The 23357-nt window shown below is 49.2% G+C and overlaps 1 protein-coding gene and 1 pseudogene across 1 annotated transcript; one reads left to right on the top strand and one right to left on the bottom strand.

The window, feature by feature from the left end:
- Window positions 1–15742: 15742 nt before the first annotated feature.
- On the top strand, window positions 15743–21505 carry LOC136516396 (disease resistance protein RGA2-like; annotated as a pseudogene).
- Window positions 21506–21932: 427 nt separating this feature from the next.
- On the bottom strand, window positions 21933–22947 carry LOC136518328 (protein NRT1/ PTR FAMILY 2.7-like; the record flags this gene model as incomplete). The annotated part of the gene is made up of 1 exon (XM_066511977.1): window positions 21933–22947. A coding segment is annotated over one exon (870 nt), but the record flags the coding sequence as incomplete, so codon positions are not given.
- Window positions 22948–23357: the final 410 nt, after the last annotated feature.

The raw sequence follows: 23357 nt of genomic DNA, 5'->3' as shown, positions 1-23357 counted from the left end.
GTGCCTGCCAGAAGCGAAGGACCACTCTTGACATAGCGCGGTGGAGAGGGAATGATGTCGGAGCGTTGAGGAGGAGCTACAGCGAGGGGCTCCGGCGGCGAGCTGGGTGTCGGGGCACGCCGGGTGTAGACATGGATGATGGGCGGTTTGGGTGCCGGGGGCGCCTACATAGGGGGCGTCGTGGACACCGGTGCAAGGGCAGACGCCGTGGGCGTCTGCAGAGGGGGCATCGGGCGAAGCATGGTGAAGCTAGGTGGGGGAGACCGGGACATCGGTGTGCCTAGGGCAGGCACCGAGGCGACCGATGGCCGAGGCACGGTGAAACCCGATGGAGGTGGCCTGGACGCCGCGTGCCCAGTCCCGGCACCGGAGTGACTGATGGCATAGTGTGGCAGAACCACCCGGAATAGCGTTCTTACAGAGGCGCTCGTCTTCCACCAGACACTAAGCACCCCGAAAGCCACTACCACGAGCGGTATCCGTCGGGCACACCCAGAGGGAGAGCCCGAAAGATCCACATTTTTCCCCAAAGATCTAATAATGAAAACGAGTTACAACACAAGTCCATCTCATACATTAGAGTTTCTGAAAAGTACATTATTGCAATACCAAATACAGAGTGCGGAATGATAAACAGCGGAATATTAAAAGATAACATCTAGCGATAAGATAACGAGGATTCCGTCTGAGCCCACCAGATGGATCCTCCACACAAGGAACTCCTCAAGCATCACCTGCAACAGGGGTAAATAAACCCTGAGTACACAACGTACTCGCAAGACTTATCCGATCAGTGGGAATACTTTCCCGACTCCAAGGAATATGCTAGGCTTTATGGTTGCTGGTTCTCTTTTAGCAAAAAGCAATACTAATAGTGAGTCCTTATTGATACATTATTATCATCAGCCGGATTAAGTTTTCATCTAGTCAATCTATATAAGCACCTGTTCTACTTTCAAGCAAGGGTTGAGCAATCGATATTGTTCCTTCTCCTTTTTCACTTCTAGTTCTTACTACGGTGCTAAACCGCAGACAAGCCGTACCGGATAACCCGGCGATTCGCGAATCAATGTACCTAGCTGGGTGCCTCGAAGACACACGCCCCGCTTGTACCCCAGGCACAAGCAGGACTAACCCACCACTCTCCTATCCCGGGTGTCCAGGTCCCCGTCCAAACTTGGACTCCAAGCCCCCGCCTCTGAATCCCGGACTCAGGGCGGCGCAAGGACCTCCACCACCTCCTCTTCCCATCAGTCAGTCCGGAAAGAGCCAGATCCGCGACAACAGAGCAGCAAGTCTTCCCTGCGCCCATACCCAAGTATGTGCTCGGGACAATAATCTGTGACTTGCCTAGAGTCATATGCAACGACCGGTCCTTAATCGACACAGACAGGGAAAAAGTGTAACCGGGCTATGCCCTGTTGGCCGCAGGACACAACCCCTCACACCCACCAGTACCAAATCCACATCCCTGTCCGGTCACCATTTTTCCTTTCCATTATTTCATCATGATATCATAGTGTAATCACCTATTTGCGAGTAATGGCAGGTTACTCACGCTACCGACATCCTGAGCATAGCAGCTACTCGACCTGCACTAGTAGGACTCATGGTGGATATATCTATGCATGTAGTTTTCATAAAATGCCTGTAACGTAAATGCATGTCATATAAATATATTCAGTGATCATTTAAAAATAGGGGTTATGCACCGGGGCTTGCCTTGAGCAGGTGCCGGGTCAGCAAAGTCAGCACCAACAGGCTCCTGGGCTTCCTCCTGTGCGAAGATCTCCTCCTCGTACTCCTCGATCACCTCGTCGTACTCCGGCTCGACGACGGGCACGAAGTCTACCAGCTCGTGATCTACATGCATGAAATGATGATGCAATGCTTAGGAATATAACAACAGCAACTCTTAAAATAAAAGTACATTGATTTAGCTACTAAGCTATGGATATCGACCACGGTACTAGGCTACCGATTGTCACCGATAACCATTTCGAAGTATCATTATTGTTATAGCAACTACAGCTATTCTTACCCCTAATGCTAGTTTACGCTATATACGATAAAGCAAAGGCAATAGCTACTCTATCTAACAACTCGTTCTAAGGCTATAAAATTTACAGCAAGTACACGATATCCTAGTGAACCTACTGTAAAATTTTCAAAGATAAAACTATTACCAATTTGCCACAATAATTCCTACAATTATTAATCTATATAATGCTAAGCTTGCTAATTAAAATTTATGAACCTATCATCATAATAGCTAACTGCAATCTAACTGTACTAATAAGTAGATTGTATTTTTGCGAACCTAACGAACCTGGTTTCACTATTTTTGGACAACCATGCAATTTACTACTAATTATCGAAGTTTAGCTTGAAACTAAATTGAATAAGCAGTAACAAATTCGCTGGAAATAACAAAACGAAACCTCACTCGCGGCCCACACGGTCCGACACAGCCCAGCAGGCGGGCGCAGCCCAGCTCGGCGGGCACGGACGCGGCGCAGGCCCAGCGCGGCAGCAGGCCGAGTAGCGGGCGCGAGCGCAGGCGTGGCCCAGCGTGGGCACGGCCCAGCAGCGCGTGGGCGCGGTAAAGCGCGGCAGACGCGTGCGCGACGCGGGCAGGCACGCGGGCGCGGCAGCGGCGGCAGCAGCGGCAGCGGCAGCGGGCCGAGCGCGCGTGGCAGGCCGGCCCACGGCGGGGGCGCGGCACCAGCGCGAGCAGGCCCAGCTGCAGGCGCGTGGCAGCGGCAGCGGGCGCGCGTGGCGCGGCCCAGCCAGCGGCAGCGGCAGCGGGCGCGCGTGGCGCGGCCTAGCCAGCGGCAGCGGCAGGCAGGCTGGCCCAGCGCGGCTGCAAGCGCAGGAAACTGGCCTAGAGTATTTCTAATGTATTCCAAGCTTATTTTCCTACATGAAAAGCGGCCACAAACACGTGTGACGTAAGGGTGACGTCATGATGATGTCAGCAAGCTAAGATGAACAGTAACGCACCGCCGGCTCTGCTCGAGCGATCTCCCGCCGGCCACGAAGAAGATGCAAAACGGCGGTGGAGCTTTGAATGAAGTGGGCAGTGTGATGAGCAGCTGGAGGAGAAGCTAGCAGTGCAGTGGATTGAAAAATGGCAAGCTATGGTTGTGCGGCATGTCGTCTACGCAGACCACCTCGGTCTTATGGAGCAGGCGGAGCGACGAATCCAAAATTGGAGCACAGTGAGACGCTACGATCGGCGAGGTGATGTCAATCGTGTAGCTGGCTATCTAGTGGAGCCACGGACGCGACGAATTTCATTAATGCGCTACGGTCATGGCGAATTTAAAACGAGAGGTCCCGTCGGTCATGGCGACAGCGGAGACAGTGGCGTTGGCACATCCACGGTCATTAACGCAAGGTACGCGTGCACATGACGACGGGAAACATTGAGACGTGCCCAGGCGACTGTCTGCGCGGTCGACCCACGCGAGTGCAGAGCTGATAGGACTCGTGCGCAGTGCACAAGCGTGCGGTGGCAGGCAACCGAGGCAACAGAAGTGACCGCGGCCAGTCCAACATAGTTCAACATAGGTGACGTGCACGGTTACGCGTCGAATTCAATTCCGAGCTACCTGTTTCATTGTCGACTACTGAGTACGTACTACAAATTTTATTAAAGTTCACATACACGATCTACATCATTTTTATTCAATAAAAATCCGTTTAGAATACTGAACAATATAAAGCGACATGAAACTTAACATTTATTTCTCGTTTCGGATGAACGTTTCAAATGCCGTATGTCGACTTATACTCCAAATCACACACATGTACAAACAAGCATGAGGCTAATGTAGTGTTTTAGCAGAAACATTACAATATAACACCGAGGGTGTTACAAATCTACCCCCCCTAAAATAAAATCTCAACCCGAGATTTCATGTGCCTAGTGTGAGAAAGAAATAGGGAGTACATTTGGCGCAACACTAACTATCCGACCCAGAGAGGAGATGGGGATAATGCTTTGTTAAGTAGCTCTCTTGCTCCCAGGTGGCTTCGTCCTCTGAATGGTTTTGCCATTGTACCTTATGAAACTTTATCACTCTGTTCCTGGTCACTCTCTCCTTCTCATCCAAGATTTTTATAGGATGCTCCACATAAGATAGATCAGGTTGGAGCGGAAGTCCTTCTATTTCCACAGATTCTTCAGGAACTCGTAGGCATTTCTTGAGTTGCGAGACGTGAAATACATTGTGAACTGCCGAGAGAATTTCCGGGAGTTGGAGACGATAAGCAACGGGACCACACTGCTGCAACACCTTGTATGGACCCACATACCGAGGGGCTAACTTGCCATGGACACCAAACCGATGTACCCCTCTCATAGGAGATACCTTGAGATACACAAAATCTCCAGCTGCAAATTCCAAAGGTCTTCTTCGCTTGTCTGCGTAAGCCTTCTGTCGACTCTGAGCTGCCTTCAAGTGTTCACGAATTATATTTACTTTCTCTCGGGCCTCCTTTATGAAATCAGGCCTGAAGTACCCACGGTCTCCTACTTCAACCCAGTTTAGTGGCGTCCTACACTTTTGTCCATATAAAGCTTCAAATGGCGCCATGCAAATACTCTCCTGATAACTGTTATTATAAGAAAATTCTGCCAGCTTTAAACAATGATCCCACTTCTCAGGAAAAGAGATGGTACAAGCCCGCAGCATATCCTCGAGCACCTAGTTCACCCTTTCAGTTTGACCATCAGTCTATGGGTGGTATGCCAAGCTTCTGAGAAGACGAGTACCCAAACACTCCTGGAGTTTCTCCCAGAAACGAGAGACAAAAACTAACCCTCTATTAGAGATGATGGTGAGAGGAACTCCATGTAGGGTCACAATCCGATCAAAGTATAACTCCGCATACTTCTTTGCATTGTATCTAGTGTCCACCGGAAGGAAGTGGGCAGACTTGGTGAGACGGTCCACAATGACCCAAATAGAATCAAAGCCAGAGGAGGTGCGGGGTAAACCCACAATGAAATCCAGGGAAATATCCTCCCATTTCCAAACAGGAATGGGCAAGGGCTACAGATATCTAGGAGTACGCATATGATCTGCCTTGATCCTACCACAAGTGTCACACTCTGCAACAAACTGGGTGATATCTTGCTTCATGTAAGACCACCAGTACAGTTGACGTAGATCATGGTACATCTTGTTGCTACCAGGGTGGATAGACAGCTTGGAATGATGGGCTTCCTTTAGAATCTTTCTTTTCAGCTCATCCTTAGATGGAACCACCAGTCTATTCTTGTATCTCATGACTCCCAGCTCATCAATGCTAAAATGAGGTCCACGCCCTTCAGCTAGCAACTTCTTGATGTGAGGAATCTCTTCGGGATCTTCCTTTTGTTCCCGAATAATTTGCTCCAGCAACTCTGAGGTCAATGCAATCTGAGCTAGCACCTCTGTGTGGTGAAGTGACAAGGGTATTTCCTCAACCTGATGTGACTTACGACTTAAGGCATCAGCTACCACGTTGGCTTTTCCTGGATGATAGTGGACTTCCAAACTATAATCCTTGATCAACTCTAACCATCTCCTTTGTCTCATGTTCAACTCAGACTGAGTGAAAATATACTTAAGGCTCTTGTGGTCAGTGAAGATGTGCACTTTGTTGCCCAACAAATAATGCCTCTAAATCTTCAGAGAGTGAACTACAGCAGCTAGCTCTAAATCATGGGTAGGGTAGTTCACCTCGTGCTTCTTCAGTTGGCGCGAAGCATAAGCTATCACACGCCCCTCTTGCATAAGCACACACCCCAAACCCATCTTCGAGGCATCACAGTAAACATCAAAGGGCCTCTCAATATCAGGTTGAGCCAATATAGGAGCAGTGGTCAGAAAAGTCTTCAGGGACTGAAAAGCTTCTTCACAAGCTGGACTCCAAACAAACTTAGCTTTTTTCTGGAGCAGCTTAGTCATGGGCTGGGCTATCTTGGAGAAATCAGGGATGAAATGTCGATAGTATCCAGCTAGCCCAAGGAACTGACGGATCTGGTGTACAGACCTAGGAGACTTCCAATCTAATACATCTTGCACCTTGCTGGGATCTACAGAAACGCCTTTAGGTGTCAACACATGTCCCAAAAACTGCACTCGATCTAACCAAAACTCACACTTGCTAAACTTAGCATACAGCTGGTGCTCCCTTAGCCGAGTCAGTATTATCCGAAGGTGACAGGCATGCTCTTCCTCATTCTTGGAATAGATTAAGATGTCATCAATGAAAACTACCACAAACTTATCTAGCTCCGGCATGAAAACTGAGTTCATCAGGTACATGAAGAAAGCCGGGGCATTGGTGAGACCGAAAGACATCACTAGGTACTCATACAACCCATACCTAGTAGAGAAAGCTATCCTTGGTATATCCTGTGGCCTGATCTTGATCTGATGGTAGCCCGATCGGAGATCTATCTTTGAGAACACCATGGCACCAGCTAACTGATCAAACAAAGTATCTATGCGGGGCAAGGGATACTTGTTCTTAACTGTTACCGCATTGAGAGGGCGGTAATCCACACACATCCGCAGAGTACCATCCTTCTTCTTCACAAAAATTGCAGGGCAACCCCAAGGTGAAGAACTTGGGCGGATGAAACCCTTGTCCATCAACTCCTCCAGTTGTTTCTTCATTTCTACCAGTTCTCTCGGAGCCATGCGGTACGGACGCCTAGAGATAGGAGCAGTACCAGGCTCAAGCTCAATGGAGAATTCTACCTCACGGTCCGATGGTAATCCAGGAAGATCTTTAGGGAAAACATCTAGGAACTCACATACTACTGGAATGGAGGTAAGATCAGGAACGGCTTCAGCATGGGCAGCAACAGGTAAGACCGGTTCTGAGGGTATGATGAGAGACATCCTATCCTCAGAAGACGGAAGCCATAACTCTACACTTCTTCTCTTCATATCCAATACTACCCCATACACCCGCAACCAGTTCATTCCAAGAATAACATCAATGCCTTGCCCAGGCATTATCATGAACTGTAGACGGTAAGTGTGGGTGGCTAATACCAAACTTACTGTATCCATGCGGGTATTGATGAACATCTGAGATCCTACAGTACGGATCTTATAGGCATACGGTATAGCCACAAGTGATAAGTTGTGCCGCTCTACAAACCCCATGCTCATAAAGGAATGCGATGCACCAGAATCAAACAACACCAAAGCTGGATGGGATTCGATGGTAAACATACCAGCCATAACTGTTTCCTGATGCACAACCTGCTGAGCATCCATGAAGTGCACTTGACCAGATCTGCTGGGCACCTTCCTCTTGATAAAAGTCCTCTTAATCAGCCTGGAATTTGCAGATGGCTGAGACGGCTGAGCTGTCTGCTGCTGAGGACACTCCCTGGCATAATGGCCCTCCTTGCCACACTTGAAACAAGCACTAGGCTTGTTTCCCGAATCCCTGATGAGGTGGGACCTGCTATCCCTGAGTCTGCTGGGGCTGCACTGTTGCTGAGGTGCCTTGTACTGAGTAGTAGAAGTATGTGATGTCTGCTGGGGTGACCGGAACGGAGGCCCGCCGGATGGTTGATAGGGCCCCCGCCTAACAATTTGCACCTTCTGAGTATGAGGGTGGCTGGAGGATCCAGCTGCCACCCTCCTCCGCTTCCAATCCACCTGAGATGCCCGCTGAAAACCCTCAAGAGCAATGGCGGCGTTCATCAGAGCCCCAAAGGTCTGATAGTTCCCCAGGTACAGTTTCTCCTGAAGAGCAGGAGTGAGACTGCGAAAGAAGCGATCCTTCTTCTTGTCATCCGTGTCCACCTGACTACTAGCATACTGAGCCAAGTGGTTAAACTGGGTCACATACTCCATTACCGTCCTGCTCCCCTGACGTAGCTCCATGAACTCGGTCACCTTCTGGTGGATAACACCAGCAGGTATGAAGAACTCGCGGAAGGCGGTGGAGAACTCCTGCCACGTTGCTGGGTGATCCGACAGCTCCGTGGCCTAGAAAGTCTCCCACCAGGCACCTGCAGACCCCAAAAGCTGCTGGGACGCAAAGTGCACCTTCTGCTCGTTGGCCACTCCAAGCAGCCGAAACTTCTGCTCCAGTGTGCGAAGCCAGTGCTTCGCCTCCAACGGATCATCCGATGGTGTGAACGTGGGCGGGTGGGTCTTGAGGAAGTCCTGGTAAGAGGACTGTCCCTCAGGACGGCGAGCACCACCCCCATTCCCACCATTGCCTCCGGGGCCTCCACGGGCAAGACCCGCGACAGCCTGTGCCATAATCTCCATGGCACGAGCTGTCTCCTGACGAGCAGCGGCTGACTCCTGACGAGCAGCCAACAACTCCACCATGACCTCCGCGGCGGACAATGGCGGAGGCGGTGGCGGTGGCGGGAAAGGATGAGGAACCAAAGGTGGAACCTCCCGAGCTCCCTCATTGTCACGCTCAAAGGCCCAAGCACTGTCACCATGGCCCTCGTTGGCCGCTCCTGAACTAGTGCTCCCACGTCCGGACCTCAGATTCATCTGTAAGAGAGACGAACCAACCATTAGGACACCTTCTTGATCAGGATCCAGAGATTAAAGAAATGGCAGCACATTTATTAAAGCATTCATTAAGTTAGTTCTACCAATTTACTACTTTCATTATACGTGAAGGGGGATTCCTAGTTCAAGTAAGATGCTATTATATGAAGCATGCTTTGACCTATACGTTCACTCAAGCCGGAATATAGCGGCGTTCGTAACATTTTCGGCACATCGCCCACTCACTTTCCGTATACTAAGCGATTTCTTACGTAACGTAAGTCAGTGTACCTGCAGAAAACTGATTAGATAAAACCAGTGCTGCTATCCTAGATACACCATATAGCTAGGGCTTATACTTATATAACTTAACTTAATCGCATCCTACTTTTCGCAAAACTTTTGTTGGTCAAACTTTTAGTTTTGTAAAAGAGAGAGGAACTCATGACCATTATTGGCTCTGGTACCAACTGTGGCAGAACCACCCGGAATAGCGTTCTTACGGAGGCGCTCGTCTTCCACCAGACACTAAGCACCCCAAAAGCCACTACCACGAGCGGTATCCGTCGGGCACACCCAGAGGGAGAGCCCGAAAGATCCACATTTTTTCCCAAGGATCCAATAATGAAAACGAGTTACAACACAAGTCCATCTCATACATTAGAGTTTCTGAAAAGTACATTATTACAATACCAAATACAGAGTGTGGAATGATAAACAGCGGAATATTAAAAGATAACATCTAGCGATAAGATAACGAGGATTCCATCTGAGCCCACCAGATGGATCCTCCACACAAGGAACTCCTCAAGCATCACCTGCAACAGGGGTAAATAAACCCTGAGTACACAACGTACTCGCAAGACTTATCCGATCAGTGGGAATACTTTCCCGACTCTAAGGAATATGCTAGGCTTTATGGTTGCTGGTTCTCTTTTAGCAAAAAGCAATACTAATAGTGAGTCCTTATTGATACATTATTATCATCAGTCGGATTAAGTTTTCATCTAGTCAATCTATATAAGCACCTGTTCTACTTTCAAGCAAGGGTTGAGCAATCGATATTGTTCCTTCTCCTTTTTCACTTCCAGTTCTTACTACGGAGCTAAACCACAGACAAGCCGTACCGGATAACCCAGCGATTCACGAATCAATGTACCCAGCTGGGTGCCCCAAAGACACATGCCCCGCTTGTACCCCAGGCACAAGCAAGACTAAACCACCACTCTCCTGTCCTAGGTGTCCAAGTCCCCATCCAAACTTGGACTCCAAGCCCCCGCCTCTGAATCCCGGACTCAGGGCGGCGCAAGGACCTCCACCACCTCTTCTTCCCATCAGTTGGTCCGAAAAGAGCCGGATCCGCGACAAGAGAGCAGCAAGTCTTTCCTGCGCCCATACCCAAGTATGTGCTCGGGACAATAATCTGTGACTTGCCTAGAGTCATATGCAACGACCGGTCCTTAATCGACATAGACAGGGAAAAAGTGTAACCGGGCTATGCCCTGTTGGCCGCAGGACACAACCCCTCACACCCACCAGTACCAAATCCACATCCCTGTCCGGTCACCATTTTTCCTTTCCATTATTTCATCATGATATCATAGTGTAATCACCTATTTGCGAGTAACGGCAGGTTACTCACCCTACCGACATCCTGAGCATAGCAGCTACTCGACCTGCACTAGTAGGACTCATGGTGGATATATCTATGCATGTAGTTTCCATAAAATGCCTGTAACGTAAATGCATATCATATAAATATATTCAGCGATCATTTAAAAATAGGGTTTATGCACCGGGGCTTGCCTTGAGCAGGTGCCGAGTCAGCAAAGTCAGCACCAACAGGCTCCTGAGCTTCCTCCTGTGCGAAGATCTCCTCCTCGTACTCCTCGATCACCTCGTCGTACTCCGGCTCGACGACGGGCATGAAGTCTACCAGCTCGTGATCTACATGCATGAAATGATGATGCAATGCTTAGGAATATAACAACAGCAGCTCTTAAAATAAAAGTACATTGATTTAGCTACTAAGCTATGGATATCGACCACGGTACTAGGCTACCTATTGTCACCGATAACCATTTCGAAGTATCATTATTGTTATAGCAACTACAGCTATTCTTATCCCTAATGCTAGTTTACGCTATATACGATAAAGCAAAGGCAATAGCTACTCTATCTAACAACTCGTTCTAAGGCTATAAAATTTACAGCAAGTACACGATATCCTAGTGAACCTACTATAAAATTTTCAAAGATAAAACTATTACCGATTTGCCACAATAATTATTATAATTATTAATCTATATAATGCTAAGCTTGCTAATTAAAATTTATGAACCTATCATCATAATAGCTAACTGCAATCTAACTGTACTAATAAGTAGATTGTATTTTTGTGAACCTAACGAACCTGGTTTCACTATTTTTGGACAACCATGCAATTTACTACTAATTATCGAAGTTTAGCTTGAAACTAAATTGAATAAGCAGTAACAAATTCGCTGGAAATAACAAAACGAAACCTCACTCGCGGCCCACACGGTCCAACACAGCCCAGCAGGCGGGCGTAGCCCAGCTCGGTGGGCACGGACGCGGCGCAGGCCTAGCGCGGCAGCGGGCCGAGCAGCGGGCGCGAGCGCGGGCGTGGCCCAGCGCGGGCACGGCCTAGCAGCGCGTGGGCGCGGCACAGCGCGGCAGACGCGCGCGTGACGCGGGCAGGCACGCGGGCGCGGCAGCAGCGGCAGCGGCTACCAGCGGCAGCGGGCCGAGCGCGCGCGGCAGGCCGGCCCACGGCGGGGGCGTGGCACCAGCGCGAGCAGGCCCAGCTGCAGGCGTGCGGCAGCAGCAGCGGGCACGCGTGGCGCGGCCCAGCCAGCGGCAGCGGCAGCGGGCGCGCGTGGCGCGGCCCAGCCAGCGGCAGCGGCAGCGGGCGCGCGTGGCGCGGCCCAGCCAGTGGCAGCGGCAGGCAGGCCGGCCCAGCGTGGCTGCAAGCGCGGGAAACTGGCCCAGAGCATTTCTAATGTATTCCAAGCTTATTTTCCTACATGAAAAGCGGCCACAAACACGTGTGACGTAAGGGTGACGTCATGATGATGTCAGCAAGCTAAGATGAACAGTAACGCACCGCCGGCTCTGCTCGGGCAATCTCCCGCCGGCCACGAAGAAGACACAAAATGGCGGTGGAGCTTTGAATGAAGTGGGCAGTGCGATGAGCAGCTGGAGGAGAAGCTAGCAGTGTAGTAGATTGAAAAATGGCAAGCTATGGTTGTGCGGTATGTCGTCTACGCAGAACACCTCGGTCTTATGGAGCAGGCGGAGTGACGAATCCAAAATTGGAGCACAGTGAGACGCTACGATCGGCGAGGTGATGTCAATCGAGCAGCTGGCTGTCTAGCGGAGCCACGGACGCGACGAATTTCATTAACGCGCTACGGTCATGGCGAATTTAAAACGAGAGGTCCCGTCGGTCATGGCGACAGCGGAGACAGTGGCGTTGGCACATCCACGGTCATCAACGCAAGGTACGCATGCACATGACGACGGGAAACATTGAGACGTGCCCAGGCGACTGTCCGCGCGGTCGACCCACGCGAGTGTAGAGCTGATAGGACTCGTGCGCAGTGCACAAGCGTGCGGTGGCAGGCAACCGAGGCAACAGAAGTGACCGCGGCCAGTCCAACATAGTTCGACATAGGTGACGTGCACGGTTACGCGTCGAATTCAATTCCGAGCTACCTGTTTCATTGTCGACTACTGAGTACGTACTACAAATTTTATTAAAGTTCACATACACGATCTACATCATTTTTATTCAATAAAAATCCGTTTAGAATACTGAACAATATAAAGCGACATGAAACTTAACATTTATTTCTCGTTTCGGATGAACGTTTCAAATGCCGTATGTCGACTTATACTCCAAATCACACACATGTACAAACAAGCATGAGGCTAATGTAGTGTTTTAGCAAAAACATTACAATATAACACCAAGGGTGTTACACATAGGCTGGGAGGGGGCGCGCAGAAGCACAGGAGCTGGCAGGGAGCCTGCGCCCCTAGGTATACCTACAGGCAGAAAAGAGACTGGCGGGGGGTCGTCATCAGTTAGAAAATCAAGCTCGTGTGTAGGTGGTGAGGGCCGACAAAGGGAGAAAGGAAATGTTGTTTCGTCAAAAACAATGTGGCAAGAGATGATGACATGGTTGGTGGCGAGGTCGAGGCACCTGTAGCCCTTGTGATCAGGAGAATAGCTAATGAAAATGCACAGAGAAGAACGCGGGGCGAGTTTGTGAGGAGTGGTGGCAGTGAGGTTGGGGTAACAAGTGCACCCAAAGGTCCGGAGGTCATGATAGGAAGGATGAGTGCCATAGAGCATGAAGAAACGGGTGCTCATGTTTAGAGTCTTGGTGGGGAGGCAATTGATGATGTGGGTGGCAGTGGCAAGGGAATCAGCCCAATAGGAGGGGGGCATGGAAGCTTGGAAGAGCAAGGTGCGGGTGACATTGTTGGTGGTATGAAGCATGCGCTCGGCTTTGCCATTTTGCTGTGAGGTATAGGGGCAAGACATGCGGAGAGAAACACCTTTAGCAAGAAAGAAAGCACGAGACGCAGAATTATCAAACTCACGGCCGTTGTCACATTGCACGGATTTGATGGTGCAGCCAAACTGAGTGAGCACATAGGCGAAAAAATTAGAGAGGACAGAAAAAGTGTCAAACTTTAAGCGAAGAGGAAAAGTCCAAAGAAAATGAGAGCAATCATCAATAATAACTAGATAATATTTAAATACGGATACACTAATAATTGGGGATGTCCACAGATCACAATGGATCAAATCGAAATTACGAGGTGCTCTCGACAAGGAACTAGTAAAGGGTAAGCGAACATGGCGCCCAAGCTGACAAGCATGGCAGAGGGAGTCATCAGCAGGCTTGCTGCAGATAATCGAAGAAGATTGGGTGAGGCTCTGAAGAGTTGCCTTGCCGAGGTGGTCGAGGCGATGATGCCAAGTAGCCAGGGAGGGAGTGGCCACAAGAGTGTAGGAACCGGAGGGCGACAATGGGAGCTGCAGGGTGTAGAGGGGCCCTGAGCTATTACACCGAAGGAGGACGTTCCTGGTACAGAGATCCTTCACAGAAACACCAAGAGGGGCAAACTCAACAGAAACGAGATTATCAGAGGTGAACTGTCGAACAGAAAGAAGGTTTTTAATGATGTCAGGGACTATAAGAACGTTGTTGAGATGAAAGGGACCAGGAAGAGTAGAGTAACTGGTGCCAACGATTGGTAAGGTGGCACCATTGCCCACCACAATGGAGGAAGGAAAAGAGGAGGATGGCGACATGGTGACCATACCAGGGTTGGAAGCAATGTGAGAAGTGGCGCCCGAGTCGACAACCCAGTCTGAGGAACTTGATGGTGGGGTGAGGGTGACGGTGCTGAAGGCGTTGGCAAGGGACTGGGGATCCCATGGTGACCATGCAGAAGGGGCGCCTGGTAGTACGTTGTAGGAGCCGGAGGATAGTATGCTCCAGGAAGAGGCATGCCCGCCATCAGAGCTTGCTGTGGAGACGAAGGCGGGCCGACGTGAGGCGGTGGACCACGAGGACCACTGCCCATGGACCCGGGCCACATATGGATGGACCCGGTCCATGGGTTGAGGAGGGAGGCCACTACGATCTGCCTAGCGAGCCACTATGTGAACCGCCTTGGCCACGGCCACCGCGGCGACGCAGGCCACGGCTGTTGCCAGATGACCCCCCCCCCCCCGGCGGTCTGTGGAGGGCGCGGGGATGCATGCCCAGGTGTCGACGAAGGTAGGTGGCTTGCTGGACGAAGAGGCGATGAGAGCCGAGGGAGGCGCCATGTTGAGCTCGGCCAGGCGTAGGTTGGCGCGGACGTTAGCAAACGAAGGGAACAACCGCTGATGGGTGATGAGCTGCGACATGAACTGGAAGCGCTCGTTGAGGCCACGCAGAGCATTCAGCACAAGAGTACGGTCGGTGATGGGCTCGCCAAGATCGGTAAGAGCATCAGCCATACTCTTCATCTTGCGGCAGTAATCGTCGATGGAGAGGGTGCCCTGGGAGAGGGTGCGAAACTCGGCGTCGAGAAGCATGGCGCGGGACTCACGATTGTTCAGGAACTGCTGTTCGATCCCGAGCCAGGCCGCCCGAGCAGTGATGTCGTCACGCTCGTGGATGACGTCCAGGAGGTCGGAGGAGATGATGTTGAAGAGCTAGGAGACGACCACACAGTCCATGCGCGACCATGTCGGGTCGGCGAAGCGGGAATCGTCACTGAGGACGTGGTCCTTCAGAGCGAATCGACCGAGGATGAGAAGGACGTAGCCGCGCCACTTGGAGTAGTTGGAAGACTGCAGATCAAGAACGATGGGGATCAAATTCTTGATGTTCTGGACAGCGGCAGCCTGGCTGTGCAGATGAGCAATGGCCACAGCTTCGGAGCGGTCGTCGTCGCCGTCCATGGTGTCGTCGTCCCGGAGGGATTCCGGGCGAAGACGCTCACGAAAGGCAGTGGCCTGCTATTCCAGGACATCAGTCTGCGCGCGCTCTTGGTCAAGAGCAGCAGCGGCGGCACGGATGCGTTCCTTGGCAGCGGCGGCTGACTTAAGAAGGTCAGCCTCCTCCCGGAGTTGCTAACTGCGCTCGAAGTTGGTGATGCGCAAGGAGACGGCCTCCTCTTCTAGCGACTTGGCGGCGGCGAGGGCTTCGTCACGAAGCTGAGTCGCGGTGGAAGCTGCCGAGGCGCCGGAGGTTGAGCCGCCGGAGTGGGGCGCGGCAATCGAAGAGGCCACGAGGGCCATTGGCACTGCAGCCGTCAAGGCGAGGCGCGGCGGCCGAGGGGACGGGGGGCGGGAGGTGAAAGGCCCAAGACATGATTAGTCTGATACCATGATAGAGAAATGCCAACAGGCTTAGATTCACTTAATGATGAGATTACAAAAGAGTTACATATAAATAGAGGATACAGGGTAGCCCAAAGGGCCAGGCTAGCCTGGAGGAGGCGGCATGTAAAAGTAGGAAATAAATACTCTAACAAATCTAATAATATTTATTTCATATTATAAATATTTATATTTTTTTATTTATAATCGATCAAATTTGAAACGTGACACTTTTTTTTAGAATTGTATTAGTAGAAAAGAAAATAAAAGAAAAATTACGAGGATTGCCATTTGTCGAAGCCCCGGGACCGGTACGTGGGATGCGGCGGCGCAGCGAATCGAAGAATCTCCCCGGTCACCGGCAAGTTAGCACGGCCAGAAGTTCCAGCAGGCGGTGTGGACTGCGATGCCAGTGCGTGGATTGATTCCGACATCCTGAAGGATCGAGGGTGGAGGTGAAAGATGGAATCTGACAGCATCCATGGGAGCCTGAGCTGCTGCTGCCTGCCTGTCTGCCACCAACTCGGCTTTGTTATCCTGGTGTTCATCCAGTGTGACCTACTGACCTGTGAGTGTGAGTAATATTTTGCATATTTTTTAGTTTATATATGTCTGAAATTTTTATTTCTACCTGTTTGGTCGGACTTGGGGTAGGATACTAGGATAGAGGGAATTGGGGAAATAAGGCCAAGTATCTTTTTCTTGTTGTTTTCTAGAACAATCCTTACTCGGGTCGCTGTCGTGGCCTTATTTAACTCACGGTCCTCAGCGACGATTTTTTATTTGGCAGGAATTGCGTTGAATAGTCCTCCAGTTTAGTTTTGTGCTTCCAAGAAGACCAAGAACCTTACAGATCCATCCCCCTCCCCTCACCCACCTTTTGGAAAACCTCCATGGCAAATTCATGGAGGATTGCAGCGGCGGGGTGGGTCATAACCGTATTTGGTTGGTACCTGTCGCCCATCATCAACTTGCTCCTGAACAAGATCCTTTCCAACATCGGCTTTGATGCCTCGTGAAAGCTTCGCGAGCTGGAGATTCACACTATCGCAGAAATGAAGCAGGTGCTGAGGGACATAGAGGAGCAGAGGATGCAGAGAAAAGCGAGAAAAGAAAGATCTGCTGTGAGCACACTCGACTTACTGGCCAAGGATGTGAAGTCAGCCTTGTACCAAGGAGAAGACATTCTGGATCTCATCGATTATTACCAAATCGAGAAGAACATCATAGGTGACGGTGATTCTGAGCCACAATGCCGCAGCTGGCTGAATTGGTTGTTCCAGTGCCTCTCCAACGCCATCAGGGCTTGTGTTACCTGTTTGCAAGGGGAGTTGGTTGGGGCGATGCTTGCGCACCACCCGAGCTGCTTTACAATTTTTGGCGCTGAGCTTGTACCCAACTGTGCGATGCATGCAGGCCACCCTACACAGATCAGCCGTGTTGCTGCCAGTTTCTCGCGTGCCCTCAGTTTCCTTCATGAGGAGGCTCCATTGCTGGTATAAGTCCATACTCACCTGGTCCACCAATGTAATTGAGATTGCCTGTTCATGCCGGGACTGGTCCTACTACGCCATTGTTGGCAGCACATGTTACCAGGTATCACCTGACTCTCATGCCGAGTTCCAGCTACAAGAATTTTAGCAACAATGTATTTTCTAGTTCTCCCTTTGTTCTGGATAAATCCATTTTCTTGCGAGGTCTCAATTCAGACTATGTTTTAGCGCTATACAAGAAGGCAGTACTCCACTACGGAAATCAAGTTTGTATGTTTTAGTGCTATACAAGAGATTATGTAGTTTGTGATATGGTAATCTTGACTTTTGTTTATCTCTGATTAAATTGAGTAGAGTTCATCATCATAAAAGCACTACTGTGTCTTCTTGCCAGCAAAAGTGCAAGCTTCATTTATTACTTAGAGTTCCAGCAGAAGAAACCCCCAGTGCGTTAGCATTTTTCTTGAACAGACCCATAGTGGCCCATTTTGCATTAAGAGGAAGCGGGAACATGATTTACAACAGCGGTTCCAGTGCGTTAGCATTACTCTCAGGATCAAAAGATTCAACATTTACAGCATCCAAGCTTTAGCTTCTCTGCCAACACCTGACAGATAGTGTCACGCGTTTAATCTCCGGTGCGGCAGAATAACCGGCAGAGGCCTATCTGGGCGTCTGAGGGCCGGCGTGAGCTGCCTGATGGCCGGCTGGAGTCGGCGGGCAGTCGGCTGTGGCTTACTGGGCGGCGACCGGGCTGGCTGGGAGACGGCGGGCTGGCAAGGGCTGGGCAGCAGCGGCTGGCTGCTGTGCGGGCGGTGGAGTTGCGCGCAGGGGAGAAGGAGAGAGGCGGCAGGGAGAGAAGAGAGGGGGAAGAGATAAGGGTTAAACCCTAAACTTGCTTGCCTTCTCATTGCTGTTCTCCCTCATATATATAAGGGGGTTTACAATTGCTAATGGGCTTGGCCCATGAACCTGGCTATTCATCAAAACCGAATCTATAAATGGCTGGGCTTATGCCCCTCACTAAATAATTAGCCTGTTGCTTTATTCGGGTGTCTCCTTCTGGCGTATGTCTTGCCGATCATGACAGATAGCTTACCGTGACATAGGCCATAACTTAATACACAGATAACAGAAAGGTGTCAGAAATAGAGACGGAAGCAACAAGCTTTAGCTTCATTTGTTACTTAGTGGGAACGTACTTGCTGCATCAGAGAGATGCAGTTCTATAAATGAACCCGTAGACACATAAAGGGATTTGGTATTCTAACTGAAAAATAAATTGGGTTGCACACATTGCTAGAACCACTTATATTTTTAATCAGTGACAATACTCATTATAGTGTACGAGTTGAGCATGTACTTTTTATAATCAGTTGAGACTTGCTTCTTGCAGGAGGATGGCATTGCTGTAGATTCTTTCATGCCTACTATTGCCAGATGGCACTTGAGGAAAAGAATAAAGGGGCTAGAAAATGTTGTCACCGATGCACGGAAATGTCCTCTGTTGAAGCAACAAAGCAGTAGTGGATGGAATGATATTGGCAACATGAACAGGAGAAGCATTACATCAAGTACTACACGGAAAGTGTTTGGTCGTGATAGGGAGCGTCGTATGATACAGAGTATGCTTCGTGAGGAACCAGATGATCACGCACCAGGCACTAGTAGCAGTAAATGTTATTCTGTGATTTGCATACATGGCATTGCAGGGTCTGGAAAGACTACACTGGCACAATATGTTTGTGACCATGAAAATGAAAATAAAGAGAAATATTTCAACCCAATCATGCTCATTCATGTTTCTGAGACTTTCAGAGTGAATGATATACTTCATGATATGCTTGAGGCTATCACTGAAGATCGGCACTCTGATATTAGTGGTTGTAAAGCTCTGCAAGCAAAGTTGGTCGATAAAGTGAGCGGCACACGTTTCTTATTGGTACTGGATGATCTTTGGGTCAACGATGAGAATCACCAGGACCTGGAGGAGATACTTTCTCCCTTCAATGTTGGGAAGAGAGGAAGCAGAATCCTGGGGACTGCCCGAAATAAAGAGGCAGCTTTAGGTGCTAACAACCTTATTTCAATGTCTGATTTGGATGAGGAACAATACTTCTCAATGTTCATGCATTATGCACTAGACAGTACAATTTTTTAGGATAAAAAATACATACCAATTGGGCGAAAGATTGCTAAAAAGCTACACAGATCACCTATTGCAGCAGTAACAGTGGCCGGGCAGCTTTGGAGAAACCCAGATATCAGTTTTTGGGAAACAGCCGCGAAACTAGACTTATTGAATAAGACAAAGGGAGCTCTGTGGTGGAGCTATCAGCAACTTGATGTGGATGTCAGGCGATGTTTGAGTACTGCAATATTTTTCCCAGAAGATATGAGTTGGAACGAGATACACTAGTTCATATGTGGATTGCACAGGGCTTTGTTAAGGCAATCAATGCAAGAGAGCAGGAGGATGTAGAAGACGTGGGCCAGGACTACTTCCATGACTTGCATTCATGTGCATTTCTTCAACTAAAAAGGAAAACTAGTTCGGATATTGATTCCGGAGAGTACTTCACAGTTCATGATTTGTTGCATGACTTAGCAGAGTCTGTTGCCGGCAGCGATTGTGTTAGAATTAACAGAGGTGTCATAGGACAGATTCCTAAATATGTCCGGCATCTTTGCATTGAGTCCTACAATGAAGAAGCATTCCCAGAGCAAATTCTGGAGTTGTGAAACTTGAGCACTCTAATAATGTGTTATTCTGTCAAGAAGATCAGTCAAGATGATTTTAAGTGTGTGCTCATGCGTCTAAAGAAGCTGCGGGTGGTGCAGTTGGACGTCCAATGGTTGGGAAGGATCCCAGCATGCATAGGTGAACTAAGACATCTGTGGTACCTTGGTATTTCTACACCCCCTCCCTGCGACATGACTTTGCCAACCGAAGTTACCAAGCTTTACCATCTCCAGGTGCTCTCTGTGCCACCTAACACCCTTTTGCACTGTTCTTCCGAGGAAAAAATGTCCAACCTTATCAATTTGCGGCACATGCTCACGTGGTATGGCTTGAACTTTCCTAACATAGGGAGGTTGACATCACTCCAATCTCTTTATCCCTTCTATGTTAAAAATGAGATGGGATATGAAATACAGCAGCTGGAACACCTAAACAACCTTCGCGGCAAGCTGTTTATTGAATGCCTCGAAAATGTTCATAGCAAGGAGGAAGCTCTTCAAGCCAGGCTAGCTGACAAGGTACATTTAACAGAGCTGACACTGCAGTGGAGCGGTATTGATGAAATCTCCAGAAGGAAGCAAAGCGCAATAGAGGAAATGAGGAAGGTATTCTTTTCTCCTGTGACACCTGTGAACGTGTCAGAATGGAAACACCATCAGAGATGCCCCCCAGAACTTCAAGAGGAGGTACTTGAGGCACTCCGTCCACCATCCCAGATCACGTCACTTTGCATCAGAAACTATGATGGTCGGAGATACCCACGTTGGTTGTCAGGAGAACAGGACACTCGAGATTTGAACAGCACAGATGTTTCTCACTTGCAATATCTTATGTTCTGGGATTGCAATGGTTCATGTATTCCCTTCAAGATTGGTAAGCTTTTCGTTCATATCTTTAGGCTCACAGTTACAGGCTGCAGTTGGACCTCTTTGCCAGATAACTTGGACCATCTGGAATCACTGAAGGAACTGAACATCCAGGAGTGCCCAAATATTGAGTCACTGCCGCAACTACCCCGCTTCCTCAAGACGCTTGTACTTTCTCAATGCAACCGCTCTCTTACAGATAGCTGTCGGACCAAAGGGCACCCAAATTGGCAAAAGATAAGACATATCACTGAGAAAATAATTTCTTAGGAAACCCACATTCCAACTGCAATTGTGGCACTAGTTCTCAGTCACATGTAAGCTGGGCTTGTATGGTTTCTGCTCCATCCTGTGTTTTCACCAGTAGTTTGTCATTGAAGCCATGTTTCATCATCATTTGTGAATGGTAACACAAGAATGTGAAAGAAATTGAATGGAACAGTTCAATATTGTCCATATTCATAACTGAAAATGAACAATCCAGAGGCCACAATTGATGAGCTGCACTGTTTTGCAATCTTTTATTGCAGACCTAGGGTTAGGAACGAGCAAGGCAATTGGCCTGCTCATGGACTGATGCCTGATGGAGAAAATTGGCTATTTGCCATGTTCAAGATTATCCCATGTTTGTGTGTGTTTACTCTTTTCCTTGCAACCATCATTTCACTAACTCATGAGGACACAAACTTGGCATTGTTTCACAATCCTTTTATGGATCTTCCCATTGTAAACAGGGGCCACGGAAGCTCTAGCTGTTTCCACTTGACCCTGAACTAGGCGGAATACGACTGTAGTCTTCTGTTAAGTTTTACTGTAGAATTAGTAGGATCTTCAGCTCTGTGATCAAATCTAACTGCATACACAGATATTAGCTATGAGCTGTAGTCTCTAGTTTGGGAATGGAATTGTTTATTTCTGTATTTAGTACAACCAAGTGTGTTTTCTGCTTGATTACAGTTGTGACAGACCTTGTGCAAAAATGTTTGCTGATTGTTCTTGTTCTTATTCTATTTTTGACTATTTAGTGTTAGGGAAGTTGCCATGAACGTTACGGCTTGTCTTCTACGGAGTACTAGTACTACATTGAAATGAGCTATTGTTCTGTTTGATAATTGATCAACTCTGGGAGTTTTCGACTGCCTTTGAGAAAAGTTTGCTGATATATAGACTTGTCTGGAGAGTACATTGAAATGAGCTATTGTTCCTTACATTTCTTTTGCTTTGTTTTTCTCGGGCAGAAAAACGAGTTTCCTCATCAGTTAGTCTGAAATGACGACTCTCCAGAGTTGATAAGGGTTGACCGGCTCGCATATTCCATTGGCAGGTATATATGATGACGATCGACCATTCAATTCTGATGAAGCTATTATACAGATTCTCTCATACAGCAGAATCTTATTCTTCATAGCAGACACATTTAAAATTTGTTCAGTACATGATCGCACAACACACAGCATGCACAAATTGGCCAGAATGCAGCGCGAGTGTCAAGTCACCACCTGATGGCCCTCATCCTAGCATAGCATCTTCAGACTTCAGTTACTTTCTTGCCGACGTTCTGGTACTTGTACAACCTGGCACACAACATGTAGTAGCCGAAGTTGAGAGACACCAGGACGGCGAGCAGCCAGTAGAGGTTCTCCAGCCTGGACGCATTCATGTTGTCCGGCAGCCACGCCGTGGCGCGCCGGACGATGCCGATGAGCGCCGTGCTAAGGTAGAACCCGAGCGCGACGATCATGGCTACCATGCCTGTGGCCGTGTTCTTGAGCGAAGGGGGAAACTCCTGGTACAACGTCACCTGCCCGGGGAAGTGCAGAGCCTCACCGAACCCTGACAGAGCAAACGGCAGGAGCAGCCACATGGCCGACAGCGGCGACACCCACGCTGGGTTGCCCTCATCGCCGCGCGCGTGCACGGTGGCCACGTGCCGGCGCTCGATGACGGCGGACGCGGCCATGCTGACGACGGTGATCACGTGGCCCCCGCCGATGCGCTGCAGTGGTGTCGGGTCGTGCCTTACGAGGCGCCGCCACAGAGGGAGGAGGACACGGTCAAGGAGGCCGAGGGAGACCACGACGGCGATGAGGGTGCCAACGATCATGGAGCCCGCCGGTATGACGAAGCGGCCCACAGCGCGGTCCATGACGAGTGCCTGCAGGATGGTGAAGTTGATCTGCACGCCGATGGCCACGCTTAGAAAGATGGCGGCGCTCCAGAGCGGCAGGATGCGGAGCACCGTCTTCAGGTCCTCCACTTGCTGCACCGTGCACACACGCCTCGGCCGGATCACCGTCGACCCGTCCGCGGCAGCTATGGTGTCACCGTCCGTGATCAGTGCGGCGCGGTTCAGGAAACTACAATGCAATGAATTGTTGTTAGCGATGTTAAACTGCTCTCATACATCAAAGTCAAACGTATCCGTGGTTGCCACTGAGTCTTGCTTCACTCTGACGATGTGTTGCAATCTGCTTTTTCAATTTTGTCGCACACAAGACCACCAATCACATCTGTCGTACGAACGCATATACGTCAAATTAATTGATAGGGCAATCAAATCGTGTTGATCCGACAGAACTATTAATTTGAAAGCACAGGAGGCAGGACGCAGGACGTGATCACCTCAGGCCTTTTTAGATTGAGGTTAGGAATCAGTATTTAGCACTGTAGCACTTTTGTTTGTATTTGACAATTATTATCTAATCATGGCCTAACTAGGCTCAAAAGATTTGTCTCGTAATTTACAATCAAACTGTGTAATTAGTTATTTTTTTATCTATATTTAATACTCCATGCATGTGTCCAAAG

The sequence above is a fragment of the Miscanthus floridulus genome, chromosome 17 (genome assembly GCF_019320115.1).
Source record: "Miscanthus floridulus cultivar M001 chromosome 17, ASM1932011v1, whole genome shotgun sequence".
Classification (NCBI taxonomy): domain Eukaryota; kingdom Viridiplantae; phylum Streptophyta; class Magnoliopsida; order Poales; family Poaceae; genus Miscanthus; species Miscanthus floridulus.
Note: the sequence above shows the minus strand (reverse complement) of the source record. Positions and strands in the feature narration are given on the sequence as shown.